The sequence below is a fragment of the Amphibalanus amphitrite genome, unplaced genomic scaffold, assembly GCF_019059575.1.
Source record: "Amphibalanus amphitrite isolate SeventyFive unplaced genomic scaffold, NRLGWU_Aamphi_draft 000408F_arrow, whole genome shotgun sequence".
In the NCBI taxonomy this organism is placed as follows: Eukaryota; Metazoa; Arthropoda; class Thecostraca; order Balanomorpha; family Balanidae; genus Amphibalanus; species Amphibalanus amphitrite.
This window is the reverse complement of record NW_024881902.1, coordinates 247797-267178: the sequence shown is the minus strand read 5'-3', so window position 1 is coordinate 267178 and position 19382 is coordinate 247797. Positions and strand designations below refer to the sequence as shown.

Genomic DNA, 19382 nt, shown 5'->3' with positions numbered 1-19382 from the left:
CGCGGAAACATTTTCATTTTCATTTATTCCTTTATCACCAACGGGCGTTACCCCAGGCCCAATGACAGATGAAGTCAGCAAATAAAACACAACCATTGTGTTTTCATTTGGTTTTCGTTAAATAAGAAGTAAATGACTGCACTTTACCAGGCAGCGATCAACCTGAACCAAGAACTTTCGGTTTACACAGCAAGGAAATCGTGTTTCGGTTTTATCACGCCGTTTGCTCTGCAAGTGCATATCTTGTGGAGCCGACAGTCACTGAGCCGTCAGCAGTGAGCCCCTCGCGCTCCGCTGCGGCGGCGGGTCCCTCCCGTCCCTCAGCAGTGGGCCCGTCGCCCTGCGCTGCACCGTCCCTCCCGCCGACCTCACCTGACTTTGACGGTCCGTCGGCGCGACCGGCCGACGACGTGGCCGGCGAGACGAGCGGCGTCGAGCTCGACGCGGGCGCCGCCGACGAGGAGGGAGTCGACGAGGACGCGTCGCTGATGACGAGGGCGGGCTGGGCGGGCGCGGGCCCGGGGCTGGGGGCCGCCGCGCCCGCCGAGGAGGTGCCCGCAGGCGGCGTGGGCGGCAGCAGGGCGCCGTAGTCGGCCGGCGGGCTGCACGGCGGCTCCTCGGCGGCGGCCTCCGCCTCCTTCTTCAGGTGGTTCGGCGAGAGCGGCGCCGACGCGTCGAAGAAGGCGAACCCGCTGAGGTCGGTGGTGGTATCGAACGTCACCTTGGGGAAGTCGTCCAGCTCGGGCAGGCCGCCGCCGCCACCACCGCCGGCCACGCCCAGGCCCTGGTCGTGCGTGAATATGTCCATGCCGAGGGAGTCTCGGGGTTGCACTGTGCTCGGGTGGGGCGGCTCGGGCGCTGTCGCATCCCCCGCCCGCGTTCCTCTCACTGGCGCGGTGCGCTGCGCCCGGGCTGCACGGTGTGCCGGGTGTCCGCGGGTGCCGCTCGGGTGTCCGCGGGTGCCGCTCGGGTGTCCGCCGGTGCCGCTCGGCCGTTCTGCGCACCGGCTGCTGCCTGGCGCGCCGCGCAGCGTTTCGACCACTGCCGGCTGCGGGCCGAGCGGAGCGCTTCCAGCAGCGGCCAGCACGTGCTGGCGACCCGGTGCTGGCGCGCGGCGCCGCCTGGCGGCCGCCCGGTACCGTTGGATGTTGCGGGAGGCGGGTTCAACGACCGGCTCTCCGTCTCGCCAGCGGCGCGCCGCACGTCTCTAACTGTACCGGCGTACCGGCCGGCCGGACCCACCACTACAGGCTCACTAACGATCGCTAAGCTTTTTCGACTCGATTTAATTAATTTGGCCGGCGGCGGCGGCCGGTCCCCGGGGCGTCCTCGGTGGGTCGCCGCCGCGCCGCCGTCGGCGACTGGTCCGCCCGTCGGTCCCGTCGCCGGCGGGGAGAGGACCGCCACGGGGGGACGTCGAGCGGCCACAGGTCGGCCCGGTGAGAGTCTTCCGGGGCGACGGAGCGTGCGCTCCACGGCCAGGGTCGGCCTGCTGCCGGCCGGCGTAAACAGACTGTCCACGGCCCCACGGGCAGACGTGTAGCCGGAATTCCTGGCTCGGCCTGGGAGGCGGGGACCCGCCGCCCACCGGGCCGCGCCGGGGCGTGTCTCAGACGCGGCCACTGGAGCTGGGATCCCAGCTGCCGTGGTATATACGGCGGTAACCACCGCCGCCGTCGGTCTGACTTGCCGCTGGTGGCTGACGGTACGGGATGCTAGGCAGGCCGGCCGTCCCCTGGTCTGTGCCGGGACACCAGCCGTCCCCTGCGCTGTGGAGGACCTGACCAGCCCTCCACTGCTCTGTGCCGGGACACCAGCCGTCCGCTGCTCTGTGGAGGGACACCAGCCGTCCCCTGCTCTGTGGAGGGACACCAGCCCTCCACTGCTCTGTGCCGGGACACCATCCGTCCCCTGGTCTGTGCCGGGACACCAGCCGTCCCCTGCTCTGTGGAGGGACACCAGCCCTCCACTGCTCTGTGCCGGGACACCAGCCGTCCCCTGGTCTGTGGAGGATCTGACCAGCCCTCCACTGCTCTGTGCCGGGACACCAGCCGTCCCCTGGTCTGTGGAGGGACACCAGCCGTCCCCTGGTCTGTGGAGGACCTGACCAGCCGTCCCCTGCTCGGAGCCCCGGGTCTGACGGGCCGGCAGATGGCCCGTGCTCGGTGGAGGACCTGATCGGACGTGCCCTGATCGGTGGTTTCCCCTGCTCGGCGATGGGACGGACCGTCCCTCCCCTGCTCAGTGATGGGACGGACCGGCCCTTTCCTGCTCGGCAAAGGACCTGACCGGCCCGGACTCCGGAGGCTCCAGAGAAACCAGTAACCAGGGGATGCGGGGTGGAGTTCACAGTGTGATTGGAACCTGCGGTCCCCCGGCAAGCCGTGCCGTCCATATCTGTCGTGGACTTGCATATTCTGTCATTTTTTATGTGTTAATACCGGGTGGCCGGGGTGTGACAAAAACGTTATATCGGGTATGGGTATGTATGTATGTATGCTTGTGCACTCCGAAAACAAGGTTTTGGGGAGGTACATCATACACTGTCGTGGGCCACAAGCGAAGCGAAGTCTCGCGGAAATGTCCTGCCCAGACCACCAATCACGTTTTAGCTGAGGTTTCTTGCCCTGGCAGTCACAGTTAAAGGTAGTGTGCCACCTTTGAAAGATTTCCCATTTTATTTTTCCTAGGATAAGAAGCTTCTGTTTTTACCTAATATCGCAAAAAAAAAACAAAATGGGCCTGGAATAGTGCCTTTTTCGCCTAAAAGTTTATCGGTTTTTCGATATGTATAACAACTGTAGTGAGCTCACCTGCAAACAGGCGTCGGCAACAATCGCGAATGCGGCGCACATGTGACAATAAGCAAAGGTCATTATAGAGTTACGACGTACGGGAATGAGTTATCAGCTGTCTAATCGTAGACAACACAATGTCGAGCCTTAAACCGTAAGCCTGTATTGGTATTGTTTCTTTTATTTGGCTGTCGAACATTAGTTATGGTTTGAAATATGATTTTATGTAAAATAATTGATATGAAAAAGCCGTCTCTTAAGTTGTGACCCCATTTCACCACACGCAAGTGGCAGAAATGACAATGATCAGCTGACGCATTTTTCTTGGCCGAAGTCAGAGCGCGCGGCCCGACGCACCACCACCGCACCACAAAGTATGAGCAGAAGCCGCGCCCAAAGCCAGGGCCCCGGTAACGTGAGGTAGCCGAGTCGGGGCAGCGTGCGCTGACCCAAGCCGGGGCCGCAGCTTTGGGCGCGGTCTACCGCATCCCCGCGGGCAGCCCCGGGCTATCACATGACACCGGGAGGACGCGCGGCCCCGGCTTGGGTCAGCACACGCTGCCCCGACTCGGCTACCTCACGTTATCGGGGCCCTGGCTTTGGGCGCGGTCTACCGCACCACCTAACAGGCGTGTTCGAAACCGCAGGAGATGATGATGAACGGGTTTATCGAAACTTGATTGGATGAGCATATCGGTAATAGCGATTTCAGTGTGTGCATTTATTGTTCATAGTGGTGTGAAATGTGGTTGGGGTACGACCGACAACCCGTCGGGGCGAATTTCGCACTGGGGTACTCAAAATTTGAAGAATTTAAGACGTTTCCATGAGTTTTGAACGTATGGATAAGTTCTGAAAATCCGGTTCTCCTTATCTGGGCCATTAACTCCATACGGTCCAGGAAAGCTGGCACACTACCTTTAAATTATGAAGGGGCATCTCGCCCTGATCCGCGATGCAGTTTTGGGAAGGTACCCTGCCCTGATCTACAGATGTGCTATTCCGTCCGTGATCGTCGCCGCGTTTTACCCGCGTCCCACTGGACTTGGAGGGGGGGGGGGGGGGCGAGATACCTATTCGTGGCCCCACTCTCCTTTTTCGGCAATAACTTCTAAACTGCTATACCTACGCACTTCAACGTTAAACTTTCAGCAGGGGAGGGTGGGGCACTTTCGTGCATGGGGCATTTCGTTTTCAGCAGTTTATGGGAAAACGAGTGACTGCACGAGCTCAAGGTAAATTATGAAAATATGTCTATCATTGCGTGTACTGTAGAAGACAACTCTGTATCTGCTGTCACGTTTGATAAAAACGCAAAGTTGTAATATTCGTGCCCTTTCCAAACTTTTCTCATAACATCCGTATTCGTGATCCTGACTCGGAAATGTGGTTCAGCTTTTCAAAATTGGGGGCGAAGAAGCTCACTCTATTCACGGAACTGCTGCAACTTGTTTGTTAAAAAAGTGTCATTTTTTCAACAAGAAATTTTGAAATATATTACAAATAACGTGGTGGAGCAGGTTCGTCGTGCACGCACTGCCTAGGGGCATATTTGTGCATACTTTTTTCGTTTTTGCGATTTATAACTTTATCCGTAGTAGGTGTTACTTATGACGCTCGCCTGACTCAGTCTCGGCTGCTTGCGACGTCGTGATAAGTAATTCACGCGACCCTGGCGAGGTCACGGAGGCGGGCCGATGACCGGCAGTTGGCACATTCTTGTTGGCCAGCCCATTTCTTTCTAGATTTGTTGCGCAATGCATTCTTGTCGAAAGGAATCAAGTGAAATGACCCCCTGCCAATTTCTTTTGGTACATTTCTGGTAATGCCCGGTAATTCCTCGAATTTTGCAGGGTGCACGAAAGTGTCCCACCACTTGCACGAATGTGCCCCATATCTGGGGCAGGTTCGCGCAAATGTTCAGAGTTATTAATAAAAGTAATTTTTAATAGAAGTGATAATTTTAGAGTGTAACTTTTAAAGAGGAAAAATATGTGCAATAGTTCCTTTCCATACTACAATCAACAATTTTGCCATTGCACCAACCAAAGAACAGATATATGGATTTGTCCTTTTTTGGCACGAATGTGCCCCACTCTCCCCTACGTTCGGCTGCATCATTATCGCCTGAACCTCATTGCTGGAAATCCACTAATTTTTTTATATAATAGGGCGTACATTGTACAACTACAATAAACATGCATATTGCATAAAATGTTACAGGGCAGACCTTTTGGCTGTGTTATCATTGAATCATTCTGGAATAGCCCTCGCCCCATTGGGGGGGGGGCATTTTGGCCCCCCCTGTGGTTTTTCCTGAATAGCAAGAAAACGGCGGCGCGCAGCGCCGCCGCCAAATTTTCAGTACCTTCCTGGGCATCAATTTGACACCTTCACACCAAATTTCAAGTCTTAGGTCACCTTAGGTCAGGAGTTATTGAGGTCAAACTGAGGTCATGTTCGAGCAAAAATGAGCAAAAAACATGCAATCTTGAAAACGCTCACCAAATCTACAGTTATCAAGCAATTTCAAAGTTCTTTATATGGTCTATTAGACAAAAAGCGGCGCTACAAAACTGCTATCTCGGATTTTCAAAATTTTGGGTTTTTGACCCTAAAAATTCAAAAAATTGTTTTTTTAAGAAAAACTAAAAAAATCCCAACATTTTCCGAATTTCGAAAAAACCGGAATATATGTGATAGACCCTGCGCTCTTCTATATACATACTAAATTTCAGATCGATATCTCGTTTTTTAGCGAAGTTATAGCGAAAAAACTGTTCAAAAATGATGACGTCAAATTTTTGAACTCAATTTCTAGCGATTCTAGACCACGTACGGCAAAACAAAGACCACCATTGAACTCCCCGTGACGAGCTGCATCGATTCGATACCCATTTTATGCAAAAATATTAACTTTGAAATTTGACCTAATTTGACCTGACCTTGACCTGACCTTGACCAAAACGTGACCTAAGCTGGCCCCAAAGGCTGCCTGACCCACATAATCGCATTTGTCATGTAAAATGGACCATAAAACATGTATCACACGACACTTTCATATTGTGACCCCCCCGTGACCTGACCTCTGTGACCTGACCTGGTATCAGTGACCTCAAATAGCAAAATATGTGTTTGAAGAACATTTCCCCATCGATGATTTTCAATGAAATGCATTTTACTCGATTTTACAACGCATTTCTTGAAATGCCTGTAAACGGTGAAAATTGGACATTTGACCTGACCTGTGACGTCATCGGTTTGACCTAGGTCAATAAAATTGGGTCACAAGGTAGTTCCCTGATAGGGCTATCCAATACCGTTTGCCGCTTGTCGCTAGGTTGCGTGGTTCTCGAGATCTTAGGGGGGGGGCCAAAATGCCCCCCCCCCCAACAGGGCGCGTTGCTCGGCAGAGCCCAACGGGGCACGGGTTAACCCTCGTCGGCCGAAGGGGGTGGGCGGTGTCCCCTCATAGTTTTTCTTTTCGCAATAGCTCTGAACACGCTGGCGATAGAAAATTGAAACTTGACATACCTGACCTGTGATTCAAGCTTGATATTTTGACACCAACCACATTGCTAGGTCAGGTCACTGACCTATGACGTCATTGGACCTCTGCACGGTCTTCGAATGTCGCAACTTCGCAACGCCCTCGGTGCCAGAGGAGCTTTCACAAGGAGATGAAACTTATAGGAACTACTGTCCATCAGAGGTCTCACAACTTGTATTTATATCTCGGATTTTTCCTAAAGGTCGTATGAGGTCAGGTCATTTTCGTGACCTCACCATTATATTTAAGTCAACGGGGGGAAATGGAAACTGCTATTTTGGCGCCGGGAACGATCTCAAACTATCTCAACCACACGGAATCGTGATTTCATGCACTCCTTGCGAGTTTCGATGCTTCAGTTTTTCATTGTAGGTACGCAATAAATGAACGTCACTAGGGTCATTGGAGTTTTTCGTCAAAACCTCCTGATTAAATTGAGATAGCGAGTCACTAATGGACTCGGGAAGACCTGCCGAATCGAATGATATGCGGCATGACCACCTTCAACCAAGTTTGTGACCTTGGGGGCGCTGACCTGACCGTGACCCGAGGTCAACACCTGAAGCTGACCTCACTCAAACAAAAAGTATACCATTCGATGCGCCTAAGCAAGGCGAACACGAAGATGCCAAAATCGCGGTTCGGCGGCCATTTTTTGCGAAGTTATTTGAAAAAAAACGAGCCCGTACCTTGGGCCACTTGATCTGACCTCAGAGGTCACCGGTTGACCTGAGAAATCGGGTACCAATCACTGCGTCTCGTATCGGCGCATACGCTCGTTTTTTTCGCGACGCTCTAGCTCCATCAGGGGCGAAACGGCGAGGGGGCGGCCCCCCCGTCGGCCAGCGCGTATGTAGAAAACCAATAGGTCCGGCGAGGGTTAACACTCAACATACACATTGCCGATGCACGCGCACACAGATGTGGATTCGCTACATATTACACAATACACAAAGCCTCCCCTCTCCCGAGTGCTTTCTTCACTACCGTCAGGCGTCACGCATATGTTGCGCAGCCCGCGCCTATGTTTTTCGGCTCCATAGGTGCGCACTATTTATAGTCACCGTGGTGCGCACGAGGTCTGAGCAGCGGCTCCACGCTGTTAGTATTTTGTAATGTGCTAACAGTCTCCGCCGTGTGGAAACAGCGGCACGCACGGGGATAATCTGTGTGCGTGACCGTAGCCGCGAATTTATAACTGGTTACGAGCGAGCGAGCGCAGCGAGCAAGCGCAGCGAGCGAAGTGAGTCTTTTCAATATAACGGAAAAATATCAGTATGAGCGGCCCGGCCCGGCCCGGCCCGGCCTGTAACGCTTTTGAGAGGCTTATATCTCAGCATCCGCTGGACCGATTGGCCTGCGGTCTTTTTTGTTGGGTAGCCCCATCCCTTCTACCCCGTAATTGACTACTTTTGATACATCTCAGTGACCGTCGTGGCACGTGCCACGTGAAAAGTCAAGGGTGTTCAAGCTGTTTTGCAAAAGTAGTGATTTTGAGAGGCTCATATCTCAGCAGCCGCTTGGGCGATTGGCTTGCGGTAATTTTTGTAGGGTAGCAGCATCCCTTCTACCAAAAATAGGATACTCTCGATGCATGTGGGTCAGCCCCAGTGCACGTGCAAAATACAACAATAAGAGGTGTCAAATTTGTTCCCATTTTAACCCGCGCCCCAGTGGCGGTCTCGGCCAACTTCGCCCTAGTGGGGGGGGGGGGCATATGTTACCACCCACCTCTAACTAAAAAACTAAGAGGGCTAGAAAGACGCGGTAAAAAGCAGTCGATAGCCCTCAATGCGTACAGGGTGTCCCATAAGTTCGTTCTCACATTATGTTGGTATGTGAAACAGAGTACATTGCGTTTTGGTATATTTATGACCCCTCAATGTGCTCCCCATATAATAGGCAAACACATGAATACATGCTGCGGCATGCCAACCGGCATGTTTGGCTGCATAGCAGGCTTAAAGTTAACCCAGACTGACTTGACATGCACCGTGAGCTCCTCGAGGCTGGAACAGCGCTACGCTTCGACGAGCCTCAACTTCAGCATAACCAACAAATTTTTATGAAATTTTGATCCGATGAGGTGCCTGGCATGTGATCTTGCCACAAACGCCTGTCACAGTCTCCTTGCACCGCTTTTAAGCTTTGCTTGACCTGTGCACTGATGCACTGTCTTGCCTGAAGATGGGCCTACGACCTCCCGGATGCCATTTTCTCCTCTATAAATGTGTTCATACTCGCGGTTCGAGTTCAGCTTGAGGGCTGAAATTCCTCCTAGATGTTCTTGGAAAAGCATTCTGCTTCCCAAAACTGTTTCTGGGTTGCCACTTGTAACTTGATCAACTCCAGAACGCCTATAACCCCACAACACAGTGACCCTGGCCTTTTGCATAGGAACATAACGGGACGAAATGAAGGCCTCCTCCTTCGCCCTTATGGGGTTGTTTTCGGGTTTGGACGGGTGTTTCATCTCGAACGTGGACTAGTTAGTCCAGATGACCTGGTTGATGTCATCAGCCCTCTAGTTTTGTTTAGCCTCAGGCATAACGAAACTCATGTTTGGCCATTTTAAGACGTTTTTGACTGTTTTGTGCCCTCCGGTAAGCAAAGCTTAAGTCACCTTGAGTTAGGTACCCCGAAAGAACACTCTTAGACAGCTGGTAATCCATCCTGAAAAGTCTGTTTACCAACTTTCTAACCCTTTGACCTTTTTGATGGCCACTTTGGCGCCACACAGTTTTGGCCACTTGGCTCATTCCTGAGGGCTGGCTAGAAAGAGGATAAACTTGCAGTGATTGACTCCCAACAAATCATCGGCGTCACTTGCTGACTGTGCGTCCAGTTAGCGATGGATATTGGCTACAGACTGGTAGGCCTCAATCACCCTCAATCGTCGCGAATGGTCACGTGCTGACTAAATACTGAGACGTACCCGTATCGGAGACCTCTATGTTGCGGCGTTAGCCGTCTCTGTAGGAAGCGGGCTCTCTAGCAAAAACTATTTTGTCTACAGAAATTAGCTACTGTGGAGCATATTTCTACCAGCCATGGCAACCATGTAAGCTCAGTTACGAACCAATTTCAGCGTGCCTTTAAGCAAGAAAGCCTAAAAACGTAAAATTTAGGTGAGAACGAACTTATGGGACACCCTGTACGTTTGAAAGTATTTCAGTCATTTTTCACCTTAGAGTAATATTGGGGTCACCAGAGGTCATCAAAGGTCAAAATTTGCCAATTGTCATTATATTTTTCAGAAAACATGCCGCTATCTCATGAAGTATGGTAGCTAGAAAAACGCATGGAAGAGCAATCGATAGCTTTTGAACTCTTCTTTTGAAAAAGTCATTATCAATATTGACCTCAGGTCAACGGTTTAGCCTCCAGAGGGCAAAAACTCCAAAAATAGCGGTTTTACGAAAAGTGTTTTTCGACAATAACTTTCGACTACAAAAAGTCACGACATTTCTATTGCCAGAATCGTGTTCCCCTCGCCGAGACGCGTCGAATGAACTATAATTTGGCCTTAAAAGGTCAACTTGAAAATTTGACCTCAGGTCAAGGTCATGACCTTACCGGAAAAGGTCATGTTGCATATCAATCGATGCGTCTCAACAAGATAAACACAGTGAGTCCATCCCCAGCGTTCTAGCTCTTTCCAATCGCGAGTTATTGGCAAAAAACTGTTTGTAGCCTCAAGTGACCTCGGATGACCTGTCTAGAGGCTATCAGCAAAAATGACACCTTGGTCATCACGAGTGGACTAAATCATTGTGATTCTGAAATATTTGGACTGTTCCGATGCGTACACACGGTTCTAGAGGCATTTTCATTTTTCTCCATTGACTTGTAATGGAAAGGTCACGCCACCGACCTGACCTTAGGTCACGGATATAAAAAATCCGAGAGATACAAATTGTAGGCGCCCATAACAGCATGCAATCCACCAAGTTTGAAACCTTTCTGACGAACACTGCAGGCTGGACATGATTGCAAACTTTTTTAGGCTTGGTCAGTTAACTTGACCTGGTGACCTGACCTGACATGACCTGGGGTCAAAAATTTCACACATTATCCAAAATTGATGTACCAAAAGCTACCCCAAGCGGCGCGGCGCTACGCGCCGCGGTTTTTTATTCACACGCAAAAAACGCGACAGGGTGGTAACATATGCCCCCCCCCCCCCACTGGGGCGAAGGTTAATAACTCGGTAATTACTGGGGCGATTTCGCTGAAACTTAGCATACTGGTAGGCACCCACCAGACAATGCATTCCCATGTGTTGCGGTTAAGGTGCTACTGCACGTGCGCACGTGCAGGGGGCGCTTCCAGATCTCGAGAACGGCTGGGCCGATTGCGCTCAAATTTGGTACACGGTTGGGGACCACTTAGTGTGGTGCCGTGCAAGTCAGTTTGGACCCCGTTTGCACGTGCGCACGTGCAGGGGGCGCTTCCAGATCTCGAGAACGGCTGGGCCGATTGCGCTCAAATTTGGTACACGGTTGGGGACCAGTTAGTAGGGTTCCGTGCAAAAGTCATTTTGGACCCCGTTTGCACGTGCGCACGTGCAGAATGCCGCTTCTAGATCTCAGGAACGGCTGGGCCGATTGCGTTCAAATTTGGTACACCGCTAGCGACCGGTTAGAAGGGTGCTTTGCGCAAGCCCGTTGGAAGTAACTTCTCGCCCTTCCGCACGTGCAGGGCTCACTATCTCGCTCGCTCGTTCTTCGCCCAAAAGGCGTTTTACTGGTATAAATATATAGTTAGGTGTCAGCTGCCAATAGACATGCTCCGACACGAGAGCATACACAGCCGCGTCTTCATCAGCCGTTTCCAACAAAACAACCGTCGCACTTGCTGTAAACCGATGACAAACTAATGCTCGCGTGCAGTACTGAATGAAAAATACGAACTCCTTAAAGCGGCGCTCGCGTGAAGAAGCGGAGCGACTACGAGCCCAGGGCAGCGCTCGATGTCCGAAATTCGTCCCTCTGGCGGCGCTGTGGTGCTGCCATCTATCCAGCCTCAGCGAACTACAACGGCCCAGTGCGTTCCGAGGATGCTGAAAGAAACGCTGACGCTTTACGCTTAGGCTTAGAGATACGTAGGCTTTACGCCTACATATCTATGCATTAAAGTGAACGGACGAAAATCAGTTGATAACACTCTCGATCAACCGACGGGTAGCATGTTCAGTTTTTTTTCTCTATTTTTGGGCTGAGGACGGTCTTTTGTTTGTTTTGTTTTGTTGGGTTAGGCCCTTTCGGTCCAGTAAGACCATTTCAGAGCCGGGAGGATGATAGGATATAGGGGGAGACATTGGTCTGGGCAGGCACCCTAGTGAGTCGCCGGGGCTGAGCCCGTTCGAAGACAGGCCACCCAGCCCCAAGACACTCACTGCACCCGGCTACGGGGTGCGCTCCCTCGGGAGCAGCGGTGCCGCTCCAAGGGAGCAGCCCGCATGAGATAAAGTTGCCTGTCCAGCCCGGAGGGAGGTTGCGATGTGGAGGAGAAGGATTTCAGTATCCTGAGGATAGAAGCATGGAACGGTGAGGACGGTCTTTTGTAGTTAACTTATATGTCTACCTAAAAGGATCCACGTCACGAGTTTGGCGAAAAGAAAGCTAAGCACTTGTTAACTAGCTCAAGTTCACAGCATTTTTTAAGGGAACCTACCACCTTCAAAAAGTTAATGAATTGGCATAAAAGGGATGTCCCGTGGCTCAGAAAAATCAAAAATGAATATCTACCAAAATTCACCGACAAATATCTACTGCTTTTCAATAAAGTAGATATACTTCTAATAATAAAAGTCTAATATGTAGGTATATTTATTTATTATTTATAAAGGCATGTTTCATTGAACGTTACAGCAGAATTCGCTTTGATAAGCTTTTTGTAGAGATGTTCTAGAGATCGAATTAGTTTCTTTTATTATTTATACTATACTTTTATTTTCGTTTACTTTTTGGGACCTCCGCTGGTTCCTACGACGTCAGCCGCCAGCACAGGGGGGATGCCCCCCTAAGGTTTTTCGCAAATAACTCGCGTAAAAACCGGCCGATCGCGACGAAACTTTCAGTACCCTCCCATTGATCAATTTTACACCTACCCGGAAAATTTCATGACCCTAACCGGCCCAAATGACATTTGATCTGTGACCTATTTTCCGAGACCATGTTTGGCCGGAATCGCGATTCGGCGTATGTCAGCTCGCATTAGCCGCGCGTTTGCAAGCTTTTCGTGGTTTCAAACGCTCAAACATATGAGTTGATGTTGCTCACATGCATTAGGGTAGATGTCAAGGTCGCCTGAAGGTCAGGTCAGGTCATTGACCTTTGGTGACCTCGGCTCACTTTTTCGAGTTTTACATATTTCTAGGCTAGTTTTTTTGGAGCTGAATTCGAATTTCAATTTAGTAACCACTTGAACATTTACGAAGTAGTTTTGGTGCCTCCGTAACATGTTACGAAGCTGTCAGAGGCGGTTGACATGTACTACGAATACCCGTTACGATCTCTACTGGTTGACCTGACGTGACTCGACCTGGTCTTAATGCTTCAAGACATCATCTGTGATCAAAACTAACACGATATTCGTGATCAGCACCTCGAAAACCCCCATATAAGCCACACTTTACGCCTTTCTAACAGGTCCCAATTTTCCCGACTTTTGGGTCATTGACCTTACCTGGGAGGCTAACCGATAACCTAGGACCTTAAAATTGGATATCATCGGCTTCCTCTCGTGACGGGCAACACGCTCATTAACGGCGGACCCCAATTTGGCTATCTCAACAGTCAACTCAAAACTAATGCTAAGGTGGGATGGTCACTTTAGATATAAATTTAGCTCCAATGTTTGAATGGACGGATTGACAGAGCCGGGGCCAACAATACGCAGACTTGTTGCGTAGACCCTGATACACTACCGTCTCGCGCAATTGCGGGTAAAGGGAGAATTATATGCGAAAGTTTAACGTGTCCATCAAAGGCGGACTCCGGATCAAAGTCCCATCCAACTGACTTCAACTGGCTCCAGCTGCTCTCACCAACCGCAGACCATCCCCGTCAGGAGTCTCAAATATCGAGCGCCGGAGCGACTCGTACCTGGGCTCTCACTACCGGGACTTCAGCGCACAACTAACTGAGCATAGACCTCTGGTGTATAGTCTCTCTTGAAAGTATCGCGACTCTGAGGGAAGGCGCCACCTGTCCCAGCCGCGGTTGAGCGAAAAGGTTTGAGAGCCGCTGGTAGTACTGACCGAAGTCTGACACGCGGAGGCAGCCAGCGCGGCGCGGCGGGCCGAGGGGAGTGGTTGCGGATTGCGGAGGGATAGGGGGAGATGGCAGTCGCCATCCGGTAACTTGTGATGGCAGCTAAGCATGTGGTCAACGGAAGCCACCCTACTCGCAGAGGATTTGTTGAGATTTGTTTCATTGCAAAGTTAGCAATTTGACTCGTCATCGGCACGACTGTCACATTTTTTTTTTTGGGGGGGGGGTAAAATCCGGAAACCCGTACTCATATACCCAAAAAAATCATCAGTTGCACCCGCTATCAGAATGCATCCGTGCTTGCACATGCACTCGTAAGCGGATTCAAAAACAAGAATTATCTCTCTAGCCAGTTCGCCAATTCGCTGTCTAGCCATTTAGTCCTATATTTGAAGCTCTCTTTTTAATGAGCCGGTTAGTGAGCGGCGACAAAAAAGAAAAGAAATGCTGTTTAGCCATGTTCTTTTTAAAAACTTATTTAATGCCAGGCTTCCCCCCCCCGCATGACCTGTTTACGTCATTCAGAAGGCCCCATCACAGTAAGGGTTATGGCGGAACTTCGCTTCGTTGTGATTTTACGCGTCACGCACACTGAGTGATTGGCGCCCAGTAAGGCTTGAGTAAGGCGCACCAATGAGCGCCCGGCTGGTGAGCCCAAGAGGCACCGGTATCCGCCTGGGGCGGTGGACGGGGTCAAGGGAGAGCGATACGAGCATGACCTTTGGCCGGCCTCCGCCTGTTTTGACCCAGTTGTCAGCCGCTGGGGCCTGCGTCACATAGCAGTTTTCCTTCTACCGCTGGCGTGAAATCGTGTTACAGCGTACTTTTTATGATACAGGCCATGACCTCCCTACTGGGGTCCTCAAACTGAATGGAAAAGTTCGCTGAGCCGCCGCAGCCCAGGACGCGATACTTTCAAGAGAGACTATACAGAGGTCTATGAGCTGAGGTACGGGACAGGCAGTGACTGGAGGAAATAAATGACGCCATGTATTAATAGCTGATTGCTGCGGCAGACCCTGGACAGGTGACCTGGTGCTGGCGGCAGCCGCTGCGAATCTGCATGCATCTGCGCCCGTCGTCAGGTGCTGCAACTCGCAGCCGTCGTCCCATCCAATCCCGTCCGGTCTGATTCGGAGGAGTCGTCCCATCCAATCCCGTCCGGTATGACTCGACTCGGAGGAGTCGTCCCATCCATGATCCAATCCCGTCCGGTCTGACTCGGAGGAGTCGTCCCGTCCAATCTCGTCCGGTCTGACTCGGAGGAGTCATCCCGTCCAATCCCGTCCGGTCTGACTCGGAGGAGTCATCCCGTCCAATCCCGTCCGGTCTGACTCGGAGGAGTCATCCCGTCCAATCCCGTCCGGTCTGACTCGGAGGAGTCGTCCCGTCCAATCTCGTCCGGTCTGATTCGCTCCTACCCGGCCCGTTAGCCGACACCAGGCAGCGTTCGGGAACTCAGAGGACTCCGACCGACCAGACGGGATGGACGGGCTCACGTCCGTCCACAGACTCTGGCCCAACTCACCGCATGTTGGAGGGCTGGGAGGGACTCCAACGAATTCACCGTGCTCGAGTGGCTACTGGTCAAGGAGGTGCTGGTACCGGGCTCACCGTGCTGGATAGTCAGAGGAGGTGGGGGGGGGGGGGGGGGGGGGACTTGTACCGGACTCACCATGCTGGGTGCGGGACTCGGACTGGACTCACTCATCATGCTGGGTGGGGGATTCGGACTGGACTCACCGTGCTGGGTAGTCAGGGGGGGGGGGGGAACTTGTACCGGACTCACCATGCTCGAGCTGCTCCTGGCCGAGCGTGGCCTGCGTGGAGGACACCACTTGGTCGCGAGCCATGCTGCAGCGGCGACCGCGGGGCGCGAGGGTTGAAGGCAGCGGCGCAGCCAACCGCTCTTATGGAGTCTGGTCTGAGGCGGCGGCGGCTGCCGGAGGGAGCACAGAGGCCAGTCAGGGCCAGTGGGACGGACCGGAGGGGGCACAGGGGCCAGTGGGACGGACCGGAGGGGGCATCAGCACAGAGAACTATGTCGCACCTGACACATGTACTGTCACAGCGCGTATCGAGGTGTCCGTCGCCCCTGTCACTGTGCGTTATGTGTAGTGGTGCCAGTTTCAGAGATGTTCGTCCAATGTCCGTCCAATGTCCGTCCAATGTCCGCCGTCCGGTATTTCCGCTGTCCCCAAAAAACGTTGAAGCCAACCATTTGTCCAAAGATGCTCGAAAACTACGCAATAATGTACAATCAACACTGCCATTAAGTTGATTTTTACTGTACTATTATTCCTACCATCCCAAAAGTATTCATCATATCAAGAGCTGAGCTTTCCATTCCGCCAATCAATGTTGTACACGATTACTTTATAAAAATGCTGAGGTGTAGCAAGTGATTGTCCAATGTTGTCCAAAGCCTGCTACCTCTGTCCAACCAAATTCCGAATTGGACATCGGACAAAATCGGAATTCCGAATGTCAAAGTTCTGATGGCGCTACTATATACGAGGCGTCTGTCACGGTGCCTTACGGTGTGTATGTTGCCCCTGTCACGGTGCGTTACGGGTGTCTTCTGTCCCCTGCCACGGCGCGTTACGAGTGTCTGTCACGGTGCGGTACGGGTGTCTGTCACGGTGCGGTACGAGTGTCTGTCACGGTGCGGTACGGGTGTCTGTCACTGTGCGGTACGGGTGTCTGTCACGGTGCGGTACGGGTGTCTGTCACGGTGCGGTACGGGTGTCTGCCACAATGCGGTACGGGTGTCTGTCACGGTGCGGTACGGGTGTCTGCCACAATGCGGTACGGGTGTCTGTCACGGTGCGGTACGGGTGTCTGCCACAATGCGGTACGGGTGTCTGTCACGGTGCGGTACGGGTGTCTGCCACAATGCGGTACGGGTGTCTGCCACAATGCGGTACGGGTGTCTGTCACGGTGCGGTACGGGTGTCTGCCACAATGCGGTACGGGTGTCTGTCACGGTGCAGTACGGGTGTCTGCCACAATGCGGTACGGGTGTCTGTCACGGTGCGGTACGGGTGTCTGCCACAAAGCGGTACGGGTGTCTGTCACCCCATCACAGCTCGCTCTGACACCTCTGCCAATTACGTTCGGCGAGAGGAGCGCAGTGACACTCGGCGCGGCGGCCGCGATCAATACGCCCACCGCCCGTCCGGCGGCGGCCCGCTCGTGCCCGGCTCCCCCTGTGGCCCGTCCTGTCACAGCGCCGCCACCGTCCCCGTCTGGTGACCCGGCGGTGACCCAGCGGTGACCCGACTCACCTGTGGACCGCGCGGCGCTCACGCAGCTGCGTCGCTCCCTGTCTGCAGCACAACACGCATGGAACGCGCCGGTGGGCGGTGGGCGGCGCTGGCGGCGGCGGCCGGCCGGCCCGGGGGCGGGGGCGGGGGCGGGGGCGGCGCCCCTCATGGCAAGGCGCGCCGCGCGCCCACTATTGATTGCCGGCGGCGCGGCGCACCGACTTCCGAGCGTCTCTCCAGTGCGGAACTGGCCCCGGCGCCGGCCGGACCCGCGCCGCCAGTTCGGAGCTGGCCCCGGCGCCGGCCGGACCCGCGCCGGTTTCGGTCACGTGAACGGCCTCAGCTCTCAAACGGCTGTAGGTGCCCCCCCCCCCCCCAAATCAGCTGGTCTCGGCCACAGGCTGCCGACGAGGCGTTTGTTTGATGCGCGAGCTAAAAGTGGATTGGGCTGGGTTGACGGACACCTCCTCTGAGCGAGATGAGACCGACGGTACGAGGGCGAAGCGAAGCATATCAGAGCCTATTTTAAGGGAATTTGACTGGGGGGGCAACCTGGAAAATTGTCTTTAATAATCCATTAACCCTCGCCCGTATTGGTGTTTCCAGTAGCGAGCGTATAGGGGGGGGGGGGGTCCGTTGGACCCTCCCCCTTGCCGTTTCGCCCCTGATCGAGCTAGAGCTTCGCGGAAAAAACGACCGTGTTGCCCGTGATAAAAGGAAGCCGATTATACCCAATTTTAAGGTCCTAGGTCATCGGTTGACCTTCCAGGTCAGGTCATTGACCCAAAAGTCGGGAAAATCGGGACCTGTTAGAGCGTCGTAAAGAGTGGCTGCTATGGTTTTTCGGGGTGCTGATCACGAATATCATGTTAGTTATGATCATAGATGATGTCTTCATGCATTTAGGCCAGGTCAGGTCAGGTCAGGTCAACCAGTAAGGGTTTTGCCGGGTATTCGTAGTAGGTGGCAACCGCCACTGACAGCTTCGTAACATGTTACGAAGGCACCAAAACTACTTCGTAAATGGTCAAATGGTTGCTTAATTCGAATTCAGCTCCAAAAACTAGCCTAGAAAGTAGAAACATATAAAACTCGAAAATGTGAACCGAGGTCATCAAAGGTAAATGATCTGACCTGACCTTCCGGTGATCTTGACACCCACCCTAATGCATGGGAGCTACATCATATCCCATGTTTGAACGTTTGAAACCACGAAAAGACTGCAAACGCGCGGCTAATGCGAGGCGACATACGCCGAATCGCGACCTCGGCCAAACATGGTGCCATGGTGCTAGGCCGCCGGTGCATCTGAAAGAACTGTGGTGCCCCTGACAAGCCTGAAGTTCCAACGACAGGCCCGTGGTGCCCCTGACAGGCCCATGATGCCTTTGCGAGGCCGGTAATGTCCACGTGAGGCCGGTGGTGCCCCTGGGCCCTGACAGGACTGTGGTGCTCCTGACAAGCCTGGAGTGTCCCCGACAGGCACGTGGTGCCACTAACAGGCCCAAGGTGTCCCAGTCCCTGCGAGGCCGGTGGTGTCCCTGCCAGGCATGTGGTGTCCATACTAGGCCTCTGGTGCCCCTGACAGGTCCGTGGCGCCCTTGCTAGGCCTATGGTGCCTCTGGCAGGCCTATGGTGCCCCTGGCGGGCCTGTGGTGGTACCCCTGACAGGCCCAAGGTGGTGCCCCTGCGAGGCCGGTGGGGCCCCTGGCAGGTCTGTGGTGCCCCTGGCAGACCTATGGTGCTCTTGCTAGGTTGATGGTGCTCCCAACAGGCCTGTGGTGCCCCTGACAGGCCGGTGGTGCCCCTGGCAGGCCTGTGGTGTCCCCGGGCCCCAAGAGGGTGGGGGGTCATGACCCATATGACCCACCCTTAGATACACCACTGGTCATTACTTACAGACTGACTCATTTGACATCCATTGCAAAACAAGTCACAGTAGTTACGTAGTATGTTTGTCACCCTGTTCCTTTATGCCCATTTTTATAGTGGGCAAATCTCGACGACTAGGGGGGCAATTCTGTTGAGTGCGGGGGCATTTGCCCCCCCAGTTAACATGTTAAAATAGGCCCTGAAGCATATAGTCTCACATTGTGTAGGCATGTCTCAGCAGCTGCACTAGGCCAATGACAATTGCGACGACCACACTGGCCCCCCCCCCCTGAATTCAGAGGGGTGAGGATCCACGCTTCCATAAAGGGGCCTTACCTCTCATCCCGTCTGAGATGGAACCTGCCAATCTCTTGGTGCCCAGATCGGCCTCGTCGGCCACCGCACCAGTCTGAGAGTGCTCAGGCCAGGGGTCAGGCCGGTCTCCAAAGGGTGGGGGACTGCTCGTGCAGGTCTGAGGGTGTCTGACACTGTCACTGATTAACCCTATTAGTGGCACGGGGGGGGGGGGTGTTTTCATCCACCCCTCAGGGGTTTCAGGAATATCTTCAAAACGGCTGGAGCTAGGAAGCTGAAATTTTCCGACTTTTCTCAAAACTAAACT

The 19382-nt window shown here is 53.3% G+C and overlaps 1 protein-coding gene across 3 annotated transcripts in view; it reads right to left on the bottom strand.

The window, feature by feature from the left end:
- The window catches only part of LOC122390774 (ecdysone-induced protein 78C-like), a 62889-nt gene extending 45865 nt beyond the window's left edge, over positions 1 to 17024 (bottom strand). For 2 of the 3 annotated variants that reach the window (XM_043384035.1, XM_043384036.1), the window contains exon 1: positions 373 to 1056. In XM_043384035.1, the coding sequence (XP_043239970.1) occupies positions 373 to 808 (436 nt within the window). In that variant the 5' untranslated portion in view covers positions 809 to 1056. Of the gene's footprint in view, positions 1 to 372; positions 1057 to 15411; positions 15562 to 16909 lie in introns of those variants that run through there. The other variant, XM_043384037.1, reaches the window with a different exon arrangement.
- Positions 17025 to 19382: the final 2358 nt, after the last annotated feature.